General features: G+C 51.6%; 1 protein-coding gene across 4 annotated transcripts in view; it reads right to left on the minus strand.

Moving 5' to 3' along the window:
* DLGAP4 (DLG associated protein 4) overlaps nucleotides 1-18,838 on the minus strand; it is a 124,678-nt gene that overhangs the window by 57,309 nt on the left and 48,531 nt on the right. For 2 of the 4 annotated variants that reach the window (XM_038166068.2, XM_038166067.2), the window contains exons 2-4: nucleotides 13,165-13,258; nucleotides 3,650-4,691; nucleotides 2,130-2,300 (exon numbers count right to left, since the gene is read on the minus strand). In XM_038166068.2, the coding sequence (XP_038021996.2) occupies nucleotides 2,130-2,300; nucleotides 3,650-4,600 (1,122 nt within the window). In that variant the 5' untranslated portion in view covers nucleotides 4,601-4,691; nucleotides 13,165-13,258. Of the gene's footprint in view, nucleotides 1-2,129; nucleotides 2,301-2,973; nucleotides 3,055-3,649; nucleotides 4,692-13,164; nucleotides 13,259-18,838 lie in introns of those variants that run through there. The other 2 variants (XM_038166069.2, XM_072026687.1) reach the window with 2 other exon arrangements.

An 18,838-nucleotide genomic window follows, 5' to 3' on the forward strand; every position in this document is an offset into this window, starting at 1 on the left:
GGATGCCCAGGTCCACTACTCTTACAGGTGGCCAGTGGCCACAGAAAGCTGAGGATCCTCCCTGCCCAGGGGGCTGCACTGGGGAGAAGTGGACAGCAGAGGATCTGCCAGGGCTTGGGATGCAGATTCCTTTCTGCCTGGTCTTGCTGCTGCATGGTGTCCCTTGGCACAGGCACTTGACTGTCCCTTGGAGCTGGGCTCCACTGGCACCATTCTGTGCAATACTGCTCTTCTGACCCTGTTATCATGAGCTAAGCACAGAGGGGACAGAAAAGAAGGGGCCACATGGGGGTTTCTCCCCTCCTTAAGTATGGAGCATTCCCCAGTCACCGAAAAAAACTGAGCATTACCAGAAGTGAGGGAGCAGTGAAAGGGAAAATTCACCTCCTTGGCACTGGCAGGGACAGAAGAGCCCTGCTGTTCACATCACTTCTGAGGGCACGGGGCAGAGAGACTTGCAGAGCAAGCAGGGTTCCAGTTTGCGTATGTGACAGCTCCAACATGCAGCCCAGCCTGGCACATGCGGACATGCAGCACACATGAGCGTACCCGCTGAGGCACCCACGGAGCTGGGCTCAGCACGCAGGGATGCCTGTGCCATGCAGCCAGGCTGCAACGTAAGAATGAGCTTGATGGGGGCACACTGCCGCTCCCTCCAGAGCTGATCCTTTGTGGTGTCCTGAGGGCTCCTTGTGGTCTCAGGTGTGTCCCCAAGAAAGAAAGCTGGAGCCCAGGCTGCCTACGTGCCTGACCTGGCCTTTTGGCAGGGGGGGCTCTGGGAGGGACCAGGGCTGGGTTTTCTGCTCCATTGGAGCAATCAGCAGCATGTCTGACACTTAATAGGCTGCTTGCCCTGGCTTATGAATTCATGTTTGGTGCTTCTGGGGGGGTGAGGAAGCTTTGGTGTGGTCAGGGAGGCTAACCTGGATGAAGCTCCAAGCTAATGGACAGTGGTGTGACCCTGTACCCCAGGAGCACAGGGAGGCAGGGGGCTGTGTCGCTGGAGCTGGGGCCCTTCATCCCCCTCCCCACAGCCCAGAACAGCCACAAGCCCGACTGTCTCACTGCTTATTTTGGGATATGGTTATGAGAGGGAAACACCCAGGGCATGAGCAAGGCTGAACCACAGCGTCCCCTGAAAATTCTGAAGGATGCCGTGGTGCCTGGGCAGCATGGAGTTGTCCCTCCCTTGCACACAGTGTGTGTAAATAGGGTGGGCTGCCCAAAATGGACAGCACTGCCCAGATGGGGGCCTGAGTGCCTGTGGGGCAGAGGCTGCTTGGCCCTGCCTGCTCCTGCTCTCTCCCGGCCCAGGGCATCTCTAGCTCCAGCGATCCCCTTGGGCACAGGCTGCCTGGCTGCTGGCCATGCATGGGGTCCACCAGGAGGGGAAGACATGGGGATGGGGAGCTCGGCCTCCATCTCTTGGGAGCTGTGCTCCAGACTTTCTTCCAGGCCATTGCCCTGAGGGCTGCTCCAGAGAAAGCCCCAGACTGAGGGACAGGGCTGCACCTGAGCGGAGCTGGGTGATCGGCTGCTCTCAGCTCCAGTGACCGACTGGTTCTGGGAATGGGCCTGAAGATATGATAAGAGCCCCAATAGTCTCTGATGAGTCTGGAGCCTTCCCAGGGCTTGCAAATGGAGCAGGGGAGGTGAAAAGCCTTAGAGTCTTACTCCAGCCTGGAGACTGGGGGACCTGTCCCCATTTTGCTTCTCCTGCCCTCCCTTGGGTCAAAATGGCATTTCTGCACCTTGGGGCCGGGCCCCACACACCGGGCTCTGCAAGAAGGCAGAGGCACTGCAGGAGCAGGTGCTGGCAGAGGGCCTGTCCTACTCCAGAGGGACATTTCCCACATCGGAGGTGACTTCACCTCCGCCTTAGGTCCCTTCTTAAGCTAAGGGCTGGATGCAGTCTGGCCGGGGCTGGCCACGAGCACCCATGGTCTATTGGCTTTTGGGGGTGGGGGTACATTATGTGCATTGTGTCTCCTGGACTCAGTGCCCGTGGTGCTGGCTCTGTGCCCTACCCAGAGTTGTGGTGGGGGGCTGCCAGCCTCATCCGATAGTCCCAGGAGGGTCAGGGAGTGGAGGGAGCTGGGCAAATCTTCCCCTCAAAGCAAGATCCCTACCTGGCCGCTGCCTGCGTCGGTTGGCCCGGGGCTGAGGGGCTGGTCCCACCTCCGCGGGGGCTCGCTCGGTGGCAGCGGGGCAGCACCCATGTCCTCCCAGCCGAGCGGTGGGGCTGCCCAGCTGCTGGCTGGGCTCACGCCACCCAGCTGTGCCCACAGCCCTCCGTCAGGCTGTCAAGAAACGGAGGCTCATTACATGGGTGGGGAACAAACCATCAGGGTGGTCTCTCATACCTGGGCCTGGCCAGAGCCTGGGGAGTGAGTGAGCACTGGGCAAGGGCTGCGGGGTCTTGGCACCTGGGGCCACCTGTGCTGGGCTCACACAGAAGGGGTCTGCGGCTTTTTAAACTCCTCAGTGAAAGGAGGGAGCAAAGAAAAAGAAACCAGGCCGAGGACGTGTCTCTGACAACATACCTGATGCAATAACTCCCGCCACAATTTGATGTGCAGCAGTGGCCAGCAAGATATCAGAAGCAGTATGTGCTTCAATAATTCACGGCTCTTTAAAGCCCCTAAGCCTGCTGGCCACAGCCAGGGGAGCTGATGACACCTTTGCATTAGAAAAGTATGCTGGAGATTGACATTAGGTAGCCCATTCAATCATCCTGTCCCTTGCCTTCCCCCATCCAGGCCTGGCTTATTTGTCTTCATTCCTATCTCCCAGGCCTGGGTTCTTCAGGTGCAGCTTTTTGGACCACCCAGTGACCATGGGGCTCCTGCGGCCCCCAGCGTTAGCCATGCAGGCCCTGCCATGCAAGCTGGGTGGCTGGCGCTGCCCTCTTCACCCCACAGCCCTGCGGTAAGCAGCAAAGGGAGCTGAGCCCCGCTGCGCTGCAGGTCCTACCAGCACTCCAGGGAAACTCTGTGGAGCGGGACTGATGGGGCACGCTGGCACGTCCTTGCGACACATGGATATAAGGGGTTAACATCAGTTATTACTGGAATCCTTCATGGGATGGCAGCAATGCTTGGCTGGAGGCCATGCAGTGCAGTGGCCCCTTGGTGTGCCTGGCTGCCTGGGCATCCCACAGAAGCATCTGCCCGAGTACTGGGCTTGCCCCGGCCACAATGGCTGCAGGGTCTGAGTGGGCAGCAGGGCACGCGTGGTGCGAGGGGGTCTCCCGGCAAATTGGGGTCACAGCAGAGGGCACTGAGGCTGCTGTGGGGTAGGGAGCAGGGGGCCAGCAGGTCACCCGTGTTGTGGGCACTGCGTCTCCTGACCACACTGCTGTGGCCCAGCACAGGGGCTGGTGGAAGCCTGGAGCAGCCCGACCCTGACAGTGCCGTGTCCCCATGGAAGATGTGGTGGGCTGTCCCTGGGCATAGCTGGGGCCTGGGTGACTTCACCCTTTCCATGTCCCCCTAGCCCTCTCCTGGCAATGCGACTTGAAGTGGCCGCTGAAACATCTGGAGTTGTTTGATAAGTTCTGCCAGGCAATAGGGTGCCCACTGAGAGGGTGTCCCCTGCTCTCCTGCACTGTCCCCTCACGGAGCATGCCATAACCCGCCGCTGCACCCACCTGCAGGTAGTGGTAGGCCAAGTCTTGATGGCAGGACTTGGATTTCAGCAAGGCTTTGTCAATCGTGGCTGAGGCCTTCTGGCACACTTCCCGGGCATGGCTGAGTGTCAGCGTGGACCAGGAGCCCCTCTTAATGTAGTTGGAGTCGTTGTTGATGGGGATATTGGTGCAAGGGGTGACCTTGAGGTCATTATTGCTCTTGGAGGATTTCAGCATGTGCTCGCTGATGGTGTTGTAAGCATGCATGAAATACTTAGGCTGGCTGTGGTCCGGCTGCCGGCCCAGTGTCATGAGGCCCATGGGGTTGCGATAGCTGCAGGTGTCACTGTCTAAGTTGTCATCTGAGCTCCACCAGCCTGATATGTTGGATCTGGTCCTGCGCTTGGGCTCAGATGTCTTCGCTCGGTCTTTGCTCTTGCTCCTCCGGTTTTGCTTGGGGTCATCAGCCCCTTTCTTGCCATTCACATTGCCTTTGGTGGGGCCCTCCAGAGACTGGGACTTGGCAAACAGTTTCTGGACAGAGTGGACAAGGTGCCGGATCCGCCCGGGGCTTTCACTCCGGTGTTTTGCATCGCTCCTCTGAAACTGGAGGGTGCTGAAGCCATCTCTGTGGATGGGCAACTGCTTCTCAAACTGGTCGAGGAGGTTTGCAGGCAGGCGGTTGATTTTAGTGGCTTGGGCATGGCTCGGAAAAGGGTTCTCGTCTGGGACCTCAAAGTGGGAGTTGTAATGGATGCGGGGGAAAGTGCTGCTGTTGGAGATCTGGTTGTTGAGCGGAAGGAGACAGTCTCCATGGAGGGTATTCTGGGCTGGGAACCGGGGGTCCATGGTGAAGGAGTCAGTGGGGCTGAGGAGATAAGGGTTCCTGTCCTGAGGGGCATAAAGAGAGTCTTGGGGGGAGTCCAGGTTATCGGAGAGGTGGCGGCTTCTATTATCTCCTAAGCCCTTCATGATCCCAGCGTTTTCTAGAGCATTGCTCAGGGATGGTGCAGCAGAGCCCTTGCACAAGTGCTGACCCTGCTCCCCGCAGAATCCTCTGCACCTGGAGGAAGAAGAGAAATGCTCAGAGAGTGCTGAGAAGCTCTGCAGCCCACTGCTCACTGGGGCAACCTTACCAGGGCTGTACCAGCTCTAAAAGCAAATGCCTCAAGGTTAAGGGATGAAGGAGAGAAGCAGGACAGGAGAGAGATCACACAGCAGGAGGGAAGGAGAAGGGGCATGAGAACCAGGGACTGGAGAGAACAGGGTACAGAATTGGAGCACAGGAAGGATTATTTCTTTTTAGTTGCATTTTAAGTGCTTGTGGGTCCCAGGGCTCATCCACAGGCTGCTTAAATAATGCTGCTGCTATTTTTCTGGTCTCTGCACATGTTTATTTAATAAAGTCTCTTCCCTGGCCAGCATAACAAAAGATAGCAGGGCTACTGCCAGCAAATCACTGCTCCTGTCCCATTGGTTTGCAGGGGCTGGAGAAAAATCTGCTGTCAAACACTGCACATAGGCCTTGCCTGAGCCAAGGGAAGCTAGGAGCTGAGCATCCGGTCTGCTGCATTATGTTTTGTGTTTCGGTGGTTACTGGATTTCTGAAGGGAGCTGGCAGTCCTGCTCTGTGCTGCTTGCAGCTGTGCTAATGTGATATGATGTCAAACGTCTCCTCTCCAACAAGCGCTGGTGTTTATGGCATGTTTTACCCCAGAGGAAAATGTTTCAGTAGCTATGATGAGAGCAGAGGTGTTTTTGAACACTCCGAGCCTGACCTGAGAAGCTGTTTGCTGCTCAGTTGATCTTTTCTGCCCTGCTGCGTTGCTCTTGGGGGAGCTGTGCCACTCTTGCTCTGCCACAGCAAGGGGCTGAGGCTGGTCTCCATGGTCCATGCAGCAGGTACAGGCATCCCTGCAGTGTGGTGGAGGGGACAGACTAATTTGTGTGGGGAGGGGAGCACCGAGGTGCACTGACTCTATCCTGCTCTACTCAGAGGAATCCCCATCTGTGCTGGTTTATACGGTGAGAAAAGACAAACTTTTAAACTTTCAGTTTAAAGAGAGTCAATGAACATATGGATAAGCCAAGGTGATCAATCAATTAGTTGATTTTCTGTATTTAAAACTGCTTTGGAATCATGTAGCGTATAAGCTAATTCTTATTCCCTTAGACATTTTATTTTAGTTTCTTGTTTTTGACTGAATGCAGTTTGAAGATAACTAGCAAACACTGAAGCATATTATGGGTGTAAAAATTCTGAGAAATGGGATCCTAGCTTACTTTTGCAAAATCCAGGGTGCCAAAACATCTAAATGTAGCTGAATGGCTCTTCCTTGGTGAGATGAACTGGCTGCCCTGAGGGCTGGGATGAAGGGGGTCTGTGCAGATGAGCCATTTGCCAACCCTAGGTTGAGCCAACGTTCCTCAACATGCACCTGGAAGAGGAAATCATGCTTGGACCCTCAGAGGCCCCAGGGAGCTTGTGGGAGGAAAAAGCATTGTTTGCTTATTCCTCAAGAAGCCAGTCAGATAATGGTGTGTCTTCTAAATTTCAGTTGGCTGTGAACGGACAGGCTCAACACTGCCTGACTTGGAGGGGAAGCCCTGCAGGCAGCAGGGAGCCCAAATCCTCCTGGAATGCCAGCAAGACCTGCCCGAGCTTAGTTCTGCCCACTATGGCCTCTTTCTCTTCTTTTTTCCTTCCTTCTGTTCTCCAGGTCCAGACTCCTGGCAAGGTTTTTCACTCTGGCACTGCCACACGTGGACATCCCAGCTCTGGTGGCTACCGTGCAACATTACCCTGTGGGAGTCAGACACTCCCTCAGGAGACAATGCAGCTGCCGATTTGATTATAATGGGATGTCCCTGGATATTGATAATAAATATGTCTTTTCCTGCAAAGGGCAGTCAATATTTGAAGAAGAAATCTCCCAGGCAGTCTTGAGAAAGACTTCAGCCCAGTGCCTGCATAAAGCACATCAGCATCACTGCTTTAGTATTCCCTGGGCACTGGGCCACAAATAAAGTAAAAATGCCCCTAGGATAGTGAAATGAAATGAAATAAATTACATGAAAATAAATGAAATAAAATGAAAGCCTGACTTATAAGGGGAAAAAAGTGGGGACAGGGTCCGGCCTGGCTTGGGGAAGGCTCAAGAAGCAGAGGGGTGGGGAGGTAAGACTGAGGGGCTATTGGAACAAGTGGGCAGGGAGGAAAAGTGAAGTTTGTGCAAGGGGCTGGGAGGATGGAAGCAGAAGGGATAGGGGGAAAGGAGGTGGGTGGGCATGGAGCAGGGGGGACAGGGGGCACCCTCTCTCCCAGGCTGCTGTGCTCTTGCCAAGGGTGGACACTTGCTTCTGTATGGCAGAGTTTATAATTCCCTTTCCCCCCTTTGGCCTCCTGCAAGGATGCCAACCAGTCCTGATCCTGTCCTGCTTGCTGTGGGCATCCCCTCGCTTGATTGCCAGCTGCTATGTGGGATGCAGCCTCAATGCTGGGCATATGTGGGTCAAGGCTGGTGGGGTGGTCACGGCTTTCCAGCTGCTGGCACCCGCCTCACGGTGGCTGTTGCATCCTCTGTGAGCTGGTTTCTCTTTACGATGAATTAAACTCTTTTCATTACAGTTTCCTTCTGCATCCCTTGGCAGTTCCTCAAGAGGTGGTGTTGGGGAAGGAACAAAACCAAGCTTCTTCCACACTTTTATTTATTTTTTTAGTTTGGAGACATGGAAGAACTTGGCATTTTGACAATACATCTCCCAAATCCATGACTCTGAAGCTCTCAAATTGAGAAAGAGGAGGGACACTGTCAGAGTATGCAGGGATGTGACAAGGAAGGCCAAGGCCCATTTAGAATTAGATCTGGCAAGAGTGATGTCCCCTGCCAGCTGTCCGGTGCCCTGCCATTTCACCCCCATTTCACCCACATTCTAGCAGGGGAGGGCCCTGCTTAGGAGATGCTCATAGCAGGGGTTTGCCAGAGCATGGAGTGGATGCATCCCTGAGCCCAGGGGAAGGGGCAGCTTTTGCTATGTGGCCCCTTCACCTTCCTTCCCCTCAGCCTGTGTTCTCATAGAATCACAGAATATCCTGAGCTGGAAAGGACCCACAAGGATCATTGAGTCCAACTCCTGGCTCCACACAGGTCTACCCAGAAATTCAGACCATATGACCAAGAGCATAGTCCAAATGTTTCTTGAACTCTCAGGCTTGGTGCTGTGGCTACATCCCTGGGCAGACTGTCCCAGTGCACAACCACCCTCCTGGCAAAGAACCTTTTCCTGATATCCAGCCTGAACTTCCCCTGTCACAGATTGACTCCATTCTCTGGGTCCCTCTTCCCACTAGCTCTGCTGATGCTTGGAGGTCCCTGAGGTGCAGCAAACGACCTGAGCTGATTTATGGCAGTTTTATGTGCCCCAAGCCACTCCAAACCCCAGCTGGAGTCATCCTCCTCTTGGGCACAGTTTATGACAGCAGCACGGGGGCTGCTGCTTGCAGGCTCAGGCCTGAATCACCTGCAGCAGCACATCCTGCAAAATACATCTGCAGCTCCCAAGACTGAATAGCATATGAGATCTCAAACAAGGCAGATGATAGCTTTGCCTGAAGAAGCTTCCTGCTTAGCAGGGAGTCCTCTCCTCCCCTGGCAGGGAGCTGCCAACCTCTCCCTCCTGTAGGGCCCACAGCTGCTGCATGCTGTGTGGGAGACGGGGCTGGTCCAGGGTCTGCTGAAGCTGTTGGGAGATGGTTCACTCCACTCCAGGAAGACTGAATCACGTCTTCATCGTGAGCTTAAAATCTTCCATTGTTGTAAGAGATACTTCACTGAGTGCAAATATTTGCTTTTCAATCTCTTTTTAAAAGCAAAGAGATTAGGCTGGCCTGAACTCTGGACAGAGCAGAAGATCCAAAAGGAACTGGATGGAGAAGAGGAGCCAGCTGCAATGCAGTGCATATACTAGTAAGGCACAGTTTTCCCAGCTGTCTATCTTGCCTTCACTCTCACATGCCTGCTCAGCTTCTGTCTGTCCATCCACCCAGTCACCCAGCCCAGCAGCCTGGCAGCCTCTGAATTACTCTGACAAAAGTCCTTGCAATTATGGTTTGTAACTCCTGGCAGAAAGTGTGAGAGAGATCTGTCAAAACGTCACCCAGGACAGAAGTCCAATGAGCTGTTCTCAAGATGTCTGTCTCTCCGTGCAGTCCTGTAAGCCCTCTGAAGTTCCTTCTGTCCAGCCAGGATCTCCCTAGTGGCAGCTCCAGCCTGTGATGTCTTGTCCTGTCCCCTTTCCACATGGAGAACAGATCTCTTTTCTCCCTCCCATCCTTGGAGACTAACTGCATGTCCTTTGGGAGGTGCCCCCACCAGACTGTGCACTATGTCCTCAAGAGGACGGCTGCCCAGGAGATGCTGGCCAGTTTCATTTCCATCTCTCCATAGAAATTCCTCCTGCATTGCCCTAACATGGTGAGGGCAGCAGAAGGTGCTTGTCCTGCCAGAGGACCACTGGAGGCTCCATGGAGGCTGCTACTTGCCCATTCTGAACAGGCTTGAGCCCTAAGACATGGAGCAACAAAGTCTGGGAGACCCCTCTGCGCTCTGACCCCTCCTGCGATGGGACCCTGCACTGTGAGGGGCTTGGGCAGACCAGCTGTCACTTCCCACCATGCCTGCATTGTAACTTCTAGGGGGAAGCCAGGAGAAACTACAATTTTTCTCATGTCTCTGGATTCCTGCTGGCCAAATTCCCAACTTGAATTCTACAAACTCACCTTAAGAGTGGACAGTGAATGCTGCAGTGTGCCCCCAGCAGTAGAGCAGGGTTGTTGAGATATGTATGTGTTTAAAAGCTAAACATGGTGTGTGTTACCTGGGCTGTTTGGAGCATCACACTTTGTCATGCCTGCTTGGAGGAACTGCATGAGCAAGTTACAGACTCCTGCTGCTTGTGCATGCATGTTGGGAGTGGACCATGAGGACAAACACATCTGTGGGGCTGCGGATTTTGTGCGTGTGTCTGGGCTGCAGCCAGTGGTGTGCATGGTGGAGACCCATGTGCAGGGCTTGGGCTTGCCCTGCCGGGTGCTAGAGGTAGCCTAGAAGGAGGCCAGCTGTACCTCTGCAGCTCCTACAGCATGAGGGACTGCAATCTGCATGCGGGTGCTTCTGCTCTTGTAGAAGCAGTAGAGCTGCAGGGATGGATGTGTTTCACCTCCTGCCTGCCAGCAGTAGGTGCAGGCTCTGTGCTGCCTCCCTCCCTTTTACCATGCCCTTGGCACACATCCTCCATGCACGAAGTTAATGTCCTCCCCCTGGCCACCCTCATCTGCAAACACAGCTGTGGCTGCCCTGCCTGAGAGGTGCCTTGAAGAGGCACTTGAAGAGCTACATAATCACAACTGAAAGCATAATTCCTCTCCTTCCTTGCTTCCCTCTCTTTTCTGCCTCCCCCTCACAGCTTAGCCATGCTTTTCCTGCAGTTCCCATCTCTCTTCCAGGTCAGTTCACAGTCATAGTGAATTACAGCAGCAGAGCTTTCCACCAGCTTCTAAGTTTGCTCCCTGTGGAAACACCAAAGCTGTGCCTCCACCCACATGCCAGCCCAGGGGCCTTTGTCCTTGCTAAGCAGAAGGAGGACCTTATTCTGGTGGATATCTCCTAGGACAGCTCAGCTCTCTCATCCTAACCTCTGACATATCCCCTATTAAATCATAACGTACCACAAAATCAATGCACCAGACACCAGACTTTGGCCCAAGTGAGAAGTCAGAGAGCCGTCTTGGCTGGCATCCAGATAAAAATCATGGGCTCATCTGTAGAAGAGACCTCTTGAGATCATAACCTTTGAAGAAGGGTTTGCCTGAGCAGGAGTGTTTGGGGAGGGACATGTCCTGAGGCAGGGCTGTCCATGAAGGGCCAGGAGGCCATTCAGGTGCTGGCAGCCCGTAACACGAGGCTGCTCAGGACGTAAGCCCTCCACAGGGACCAGCCCCAAACCTGATGGGGCTGCAGACACCCTTGGGAGTCGACTAGTTGTGCCCTCTGCTGATCAGCTCTGCCAGGGCTCCGTGTACCATCACCGCCCACGCAAACCTTGGCCCAGCCATCCAAGCTGGCTGCAAACACATGGGTGGCTTTTATATATAGCAACCTAGCAGCATGCTAATAACTAGCTAGATACGGAATAAATGATTTGCAACCTGCACAAGAAAAATGACTCCTCACACCCTACCTCAAGAAGCTTAAAATTGTATGCTGTGGTGTGGGTGACGTTGGTCTGCCTACACGCATGATTTCAAATGTTCCCTGAATTAGCAGGAACACTTCATGTGGCATTCAGCGAGGGGGGCCGCCAGCTTCCAGGGCGTTGCATTAATGATGATTCAAAGAGTTCAGAATCTAATCGCAGGGGATAAAAATAACCAGTTTCTGCTTAGTGCTATTCATTATACATCAGACCTTCCTCCAGGCTCCTTCTACCTCTTGTTCCTCCTGTGGCAGTTTGCCAGTGCTGCCAGGGAGCTTTCTTCCAGTGGACTGAGGGCCAAGAAGTGCTGCATGCTGTGGACCACCACCGAGAGCTTAAGCCAGGGTCTCCCAGGGAGCCCCCCCAGGGCTAACATCACACTGAGACGTGTGACAGCATCACCAGGAGCTGAGGCTCACCCACCCTTCCCCCTCACTCTGTACAGCAAGGGAGCAAGACAGGCGGTTCCTGCAAGTGATTTGGCCCATCTGCCTGAGATACCTCCTTGGAAGGTGGGTGACCTGCTTTAGAAGGGCCAGTCTGTCCCACTGCTTGAAGGTGTCCCGCTGGGCTTACCCAGCCCATCTACTCACCCACCTTCCAGGCAGCTACAGATGAAGCAAATCCCAGCATGGCTATGCTGGTGTTCGAGACCAAAAAAGCATGCAGCACTGACCTCTCAAAACTACTGAGTCCCGTATCACCACTGGAGGGACCGACTCACATCCGACTTCACACCAGAATGAGTATTTTGTGTCCATGTAAAAAAAGAATCTGCAGACAGCTCCCAAGGTCTCGTGGTAGATAAACAGTGTGTTCCAGCAGCCCTGGGAGCTGCCATCTCCTTCTTGTTCTCTGGGCAAAGGGAAGGGTCTTCTGGGACTGACTGATGCCCACTGTGGTGATGGGGAGGGACAGGATGTGGTTGGAGACATCCCAAAACACCCAAAACAGACAGAACATAACTTTTTTCCTTGTATGCTAGACACATTTTTTTTTTTTTTGTATCAGCACAACCAATTTCAGTGAAAATCAGTAACTGCAATATGACAAAGATTTTTGACTTCAGATGTTGACTAATCTGGAGGAGCAGATGAGCCCCAGAGAGAGAGAACTTATTTTCATGCAAATGTCACTGGTAATATAATCAACTCTCAAGGGAACAAAAACCCAGAAACTTTACAACCTATTTGACTGTCCCTAAATAGAAGTTTCTCAAAATTCTCCAGGAGAAGGGATCTGCTCTGAAGAAAGAGATGCAAAACACTAAGTAGGGCGAATAAGATAAGAAAGGGCGAGTTTTTAGGAAGAAGGCAGGAGAGCTGATGAGACGGAGCAGAAGGACCAGGGAAGTCAGTGAGGGTCATTGTAGTTTGAAGCCTCGCTGCAGGTATGTGCTCTCTCACAAGGCACCCTGGGCACATGGTGGTGCATGTTGTGGCTTGTCTGGAAGAGCAGCTAATAAGACAGCTTGGGAAAAAAAAATGATTTTTTTCTGTTCAGTGTTGTTCAAGAGGCCTGGAGGTGTGTGTGTGTGTTTGCAAAGCCCTCCATGGAGCAGGCAGAGGATGAAGAGCAGTTTACACATCTGCCTTTGACCTTACAGAGTATGCTGCTGCTCCTGGGGATGGAGGCTTTCTGTGCTTGCAGTGAAAATTTGTGACACAGTAACAGGGTGCTCTGAATGGCACTGGCTGTTACTGCTGTACCACCGGATCTCTGCAGCTTGCAAGGATGTTGCTTGGTTCCAGGGCAGACGTTCCTGTTACCTGAATGCCTGGATGAAGCTAGGTGGGCCCTAATGCCTGCATGAGGGAGGCAGGATGGAGATGCTCTCTGGCACTGGGTTTGCTCCGTGCCCGAGACAAAGCAGCTCATGGTGCCTGAGGGTCCTGGGGCAAGGGGGAGCAGGTGGAAAACTCAGCAGCTCCGTCTGCCATTCTTCCTGGAGAACACACTGAAACTCATCTGCAGCATCCTGTGTGCTCAAAGCTGCGGGAGTACTTCCTTTGTCTCAAACTAGGTCAGCGTGGAGGCGTGATGTTACTATAGCAATCAATATTAGATTTCATAACTTTCATAACTGGCGAGGGGTGTGTTGCAGGATTCACTACTAGATGGAGGGAGGGCTGTTACTGAAACGCCCTCTTCATCTTCCCTTCCCCAGCCTCCTTCTCCCTCCCCACCACCGCTTCTTAAATCACATGCACAGAGCTACACCCCCCCTGCCCTTCCTAGCCATTTCTGAAGAGCCCCGCAGCCAGCCCTGGGCCATGCCGTACCTCTCACAGCTTGCTGGGTTTCAGGACTAGGCCAGATTCAGCATCCTGTGCACCGTGTTCCTCTCTGGGCTCCAGAGTTGTCCCTCATGAAGACCTGCCAGGCAAAGAGAAAAGGGAAAATGTCCTCAGGTCACAGAGCACAACAGTGCTTCCCTGCCAAATGTCCCAGATGTAAAATTGCTGCAACTCTGATTGACACACAGGTTGTCTTCATTAAGTTTCAGCAAAGGCACAAGGAAAATGCTGTAAAGCATCCTACACAGAAAGGCAAAGGTGATGCCTGTGGTGGGAAGATGTGGAAGCGAGTCCCATGTTCCTCTGCATCACACATAGAGCAAAAGGATGGACTGGAAATCAGCTGGGTGGGGAGGAAACTGCAAGCCTGGGGGCACAGGGCTGGGGGATGGTGCTCTTTGACTTTCCTTCCCTTGTTTCTTTGTCTTGAAATAATCAAGGACTCCCCTTGCTGCCCATGGCTCTGTCTTTGTTTCTTAGCCATGCCAGGATCTTACTGTCCTGAGCAGGGACGGTTCTGCAGCCCGCTGTGCCTCATCCTTTGCTCTGAGTCCTGGGAGAACACAGTCTGGAACAGAAGGAAGTGTGGTCCTGGGGATAAACACCTTCCCTGTAGTGGCCAGCCACCTTTGGTGTCTTTAGCTATACCCCTGCCAAAATCTGCAGCTGACTTTCATTTATCAGTACTCATTAAACTTCTGCTTGAGCAGACCACATTGTAACTGGTCACTAGGTGCTACTGTATTTCAGCTAAAATGTTGTGGTTCTTCCCTTATCGTCATTCACCATCAACCACACTGCCACCAACTGAAAAAAATACTCCCTGTTAGGAAAGTAAATAAAAGAAAAAGTAAATACAGGTTAAAAATAACATTTCTTAATGTTCTCTAAAACCTATGCATCACAACATAGAGCACAGCTTGCATTATTTTATTAGCGAGATTAAATATTATTTGGGTTTTATGTCAATTAATTTCCAAGGTGGGTGTATGCGTGTGTGTGTTTTCTGCTAGGACAATCTGGGGCATTCAGCTTTTCACTGCTGAGAAGCGAGGGACGGGAACAGCACAGTAACAGCCTGAGGAGTCAGCCTTCCCCTGCTGGTAGTTCTCTTCATTGGATCAAAGAGCCCCTTGGGTCCTGAAAGGCTAGATAAGATGGACAGACAGATACAGCACAGGTAGAAGTATTTGGTGTTCAAGAGGTGTTTAGAGACTCTCAATGGATATCCCATCAGACAGAAGAATGGAAAGCCTGGAAAGATCAGAAGACTGCCCTCCTAAGTCTGGTACAAGCCCTCTTCTGCTTCCCACCAGTTCTGTACCACTTCAACTCCAGTGCTGCAGAGGAAGTGGGTAAAGGAAAACCAAATGCCCTGGGAGAACCAAGCAAGAGACAGCTGTTGTTTAGACAAGGCAGTTGTGTCCTTCCCCAGAAGTCACCTGTCTTTGTCTACACCAAAACATTTTTGTTTGTTTGTTTGTTTTGAGTTTCTTGCTGCTGAGTATGTACTCAGCTGTGAAATCTAGAGACAGAAACTCTATCCAGCAGCCTCAGCAAACATCCTTCCCCTAACCAAAGAGGCCTTCACTGTGGAGGCATCAGCTCTTGAAGACAAGGGACAATTCCACATTGCAAGCTCAGACATTTCTGAGCTCAGAGATGTGAATGAGGCTGCAAGTTGCTGCTCACAGGCCACTGCTCCCATCACTAAATATAGCACTCTGTGCATGTGATAAGACTAGGTATGACAAGCCTGGTTGCTGCAGATGGCCATGCAGCGGTAATTGCACTGACACCACCTAGCACTTTCACAGCTCTCCCCACATGACAAGTTGGGTTACCTTTGAGGCAGTAACCCAGACATGCAGGGACTGCAGCAGCCATTAGCACAGACGGAATCTGTGCCTAGTGCCACCCGTAGATACCTACAACACCAGCATCTTGCTCTCCTGCTCTAATGCCACCAGTGCTGTTACAAAGGTAACACTATATGTCACTAGAACCACCAGTGTCCATTATGAAAGCCACCAGTGTCTGCTAGCAATGCTCTCAGCATCCCTCCGGCATGCCCAGGTATTCACTCCCACTGCCCAGCATCCTGTATCACCACCAGTAGCTCCTTGTGCTGCAAGAATCTGCTCCCAGTAACACCATAACACCGTCACCCATCACCTCTGTGTCTGCCACCAGCACTGTCAGCGTATCCCAGGGTACTTCTGGAGATGGTGATGATCCTGCAGCCCCTTGCCACAGAGTGGCTGTGATGGGTGGGAAGAGCAGTGCCTGAGCTCCAGGCCTCCACTCACCTTGCAGGTTTCTCAAAACAAAAGGTGAAACTCTGGAGGAAGTAGCATTTTTTTTTTTTTCTGTAATACTGCTTTTGTCTTTGTATGTTAGTGTTGCACTGAGCAAGCAGTGCTATGATTACTTTTAATTAATATTGAGGCATAAACGCCTCAAGGAAATGCAAATGAACCACTGTGCCACCAGCACAATTACATTTTGTTAACCACCAGACATCCATGTCGATCACCCCATCTTTCTCCTACTCTCAGGAGCAGCTCGATCACCACGTCCTGGAAGCTGCATGGAGGGGGTGAGGTTGGAGACGTGTGTGGAAGGACACCTATGAGAGGTGGTGTGACCTCAGGCAAGTGGTTTGCAGAGTGAGGGGAAAGGTGGGGAGCTGGGGGCATGTTGGGGCCCTTGAGCTTCCAGGCACTGAAGGCACAGGAGGCTGCCAACATGGTCTGTATGCTCCCACCTTGTTTTCTCAGAGCTGCCCTGTTGACAAACTGATCTTTCTCCGCCATGTGGTTTGAGACACTTTTGGTGACCCAAGGCCTCAGATGTTCTGCAGCCAAACCTCACTGGGGAAACCTGGTCACCTCCTGGGCTTTGCTGGACTTCAGTCCTCCTGCCAGCCCCTTCCAAGGCTGCCCTAACTTTGTACCATCCAGTGTCACCCTCACAGCAGTGCCCACAGAGCAAATAAGCCTGGTGTTGCTGTCTAGAGCCCTAAGTGTATGCTCGGTGCAGGTATAGTCCTTCTGAGTCTCATGTGTGGTTTCAAGATGCCAAATTGCCCTGAACCTGGTTCCTTCAAGACTGGAGGAACTGATCTGCTCATATTTCAGGCTGCATGTCACCTGCAGCATGATGTTTGAGACCATTCCTCTATCAAGACCTCTTGCTGAGGTTCTGTCCTCTAAGGCTGTCAGGACTGACCACTGCAGCCTGCTTCCTCTTGTCCGTCTGCAGCCTGAGGCTAACACGTGCCCAGCCTTTCCTTTGCCTGGTACTGCAAATCACCCATGTTAGCACTTGGAAGTTTTCCTATTCACCAAAGGAAGGAGTGGGAGAGCAGCACCCTTCCCAGAGGGGTCTCCTCATCATTTCAGTTGCTGTGAGTAACCAGCATATGGAATGACTTTAGTAGTAAGGCCTTAAAAGGGACGTAAATAAAACCAGCTCATGATTTTTGTTCCTCTGATCATTGGTCTAGGAGAGTTGGGCCACAGCCTGCTGATCTGTACCCACATGGTCCTGTTGGCTTTAAAATGTGATTGGGAAAGACCTTGAGGAGACACTGATCTGAGATTTGTAATCCCTGGTGTTTCCACTTCAGAGACAACCACAACTAGCAGCTCCAACACAGGGGAGATAAGAAATGGGTGAAGAGCACAGTGAGGCATGCCAGCTGCCAGCAATGGCAGGGACTGCTGAAAATGCAATGTTCCCCTCTTCCTGCTATCATCCATAACTCAAGTTCCCCCTAATATCTAGATTTACAGTCTGAAAGTTCAGCTATAGTCATTACAAATATCTGGTCTGCTCTCCTTTATATAATAGACCATAACACCTCTCTGTGCAATACCAGGAACAGAAATAATGAAAATAAATATATTTGTGTTCTTGTACTTTTAATCCTATAACCATTTATCTGGTTAAAACAAATAGATTGAACTCCTTTGTGTCTCCTAGAAAGAATTAAATTTCATTTGAAGGATGCTTGTGGCCTGATTTGAGAGCTATCACTGCCTCACATTCAAGAAAGAAAAAAAAAAAAAGATGCTGTGTATAGAGTGGAGAGCACAGATGAGATGTGTCTGTTCATAAACAAAGAGATCTGTAGTCAGTGTTGAGATTGGTTTTGAAGGAGGTATGAATGTGAAAATCTGTGTATGAAAGCATCAGAGGAAACAATAAAGCAAGGGTGGGAAAAGTGACAAAGTCCTGCTAAACCGTGTTCCTTGCTCTGGGTCCATAAGGGCTGTGCTGTGTGAAGGTCCCTGCACAGATGATTTGTCAGCAGAAGAGTTGTGTTTGGGTCACGGGAGGAGGAAAACGAGGTTATAGAACACTGCATATGCTGTTTCTTTTCCTACTTTCCTGACAGGAAGGTATGGTGAACAAGGACACAAAGACAATACGCACTATTCTTGCACAAGATTTATGGAAATTGAAGTAAGCAAGAAGTTGTGGCAAAATCCACCCATAGTGACCGTTAACTCTTAAAGGGTGACCCAAAATCCACATCACTGTTAATCAAGAAGAACCAAGAGATGTAGTGGGGACTCAACAGCAGCATTCCTTTTCTTCCTTCTTGTTTACAGATGATACTAGCAAGACCACCAGGAAACAAGTCTTGGAGCTTGTGAGATCATGACTAAGACTTAGAAGAGAATAAGTCTGAGTGACTGAAATCTGTTTTATTTGAAAGAAATACCATCTTCCCTTCCAGTAATGTTCTTTATTCAATTTTATTTCATTAATTTACTAAATTAGCACAGAGACAATTGGGTTCTGCTCTGCCTGACTAGAGAGAGGCCAGCAGCACTGGAGAGAAGAGCAGAGGACACGATTCCTTGTGAGTGGAGGTCACCAGCTCTTAGCGTGCAAACAGCAGAAACCAGCTCTGAGTTTCCTGGTGGAGGAACAAGAGATGGAACAAGACTGAATCCTGTCCAGTCCATGCAGTAGGATAATCATGACACCCAGCAGGGAAGAAGGATACTCCTACTGAAATGTCCGTATACAGGTGGTGCATTTCCTCCACGGGGCTCTGATACTCAAGGCTGGGCAGCCCGTACTTGGTGAGGAGGGTTTAATTAATCTGCACTAATGCCTCTTCTTACAGGCAATAGCTGCCCTGGGGAGCCTTTATGTCTCTGCATGATGAAGGTTCCTGTGGCAGTGCCCCGCAGGCAGCCTGAGGGAGTGAGGTGGGTCTGGTATGGCAGCAGACTAGGAGATGTTGCTCATGATGGTAGACCTGCCTCCGAGGGGATGGGGAGCAAGGAGGGCACAGGGCATCCAATATCCAACAGGATATGAAACAGTGAAGGAGAAGGACAAGTAGGAAGGAGCTCATTTAGTCTGACATCATGGTATTGAGCATAAAGTCATTCCAGACTTTAAGAAAGAACTTGAAGAGTTCTTGAAGAGGACTTGAAGAGAAGAAGTTCTTTAATTGCCTTCACACTGAGGAGAAGGAGCCTGGATAATAAACTCTGCTCACGTACGAGCATGAATCCAGCTAGGAGAGAAATATAATTGGAATGTTAAAATCAACAAATGTTAAAATCAACACCGTTAGGGAGGAATGAGGGTCCAAAGAGGGACATTGAATGTCCCTCTGTGGAGAGGCCCCTGG

This window comes from Anas platyrhynchos, chromosome 21 (genome assembly GCF_047663525.1).
Source record: "Anas platyrhynchos isolate ZD024472 breed Pekin duck chromosome 21, IASCAAS_PekinDuck_T2T, whole genome shotgun sequence".
Taxonomy (NCBI): Eukaryota; Metazoa; Chordata; class Aves; order Anseriformes; family Anatidae; genus Anas; species Anas platyrhynchos.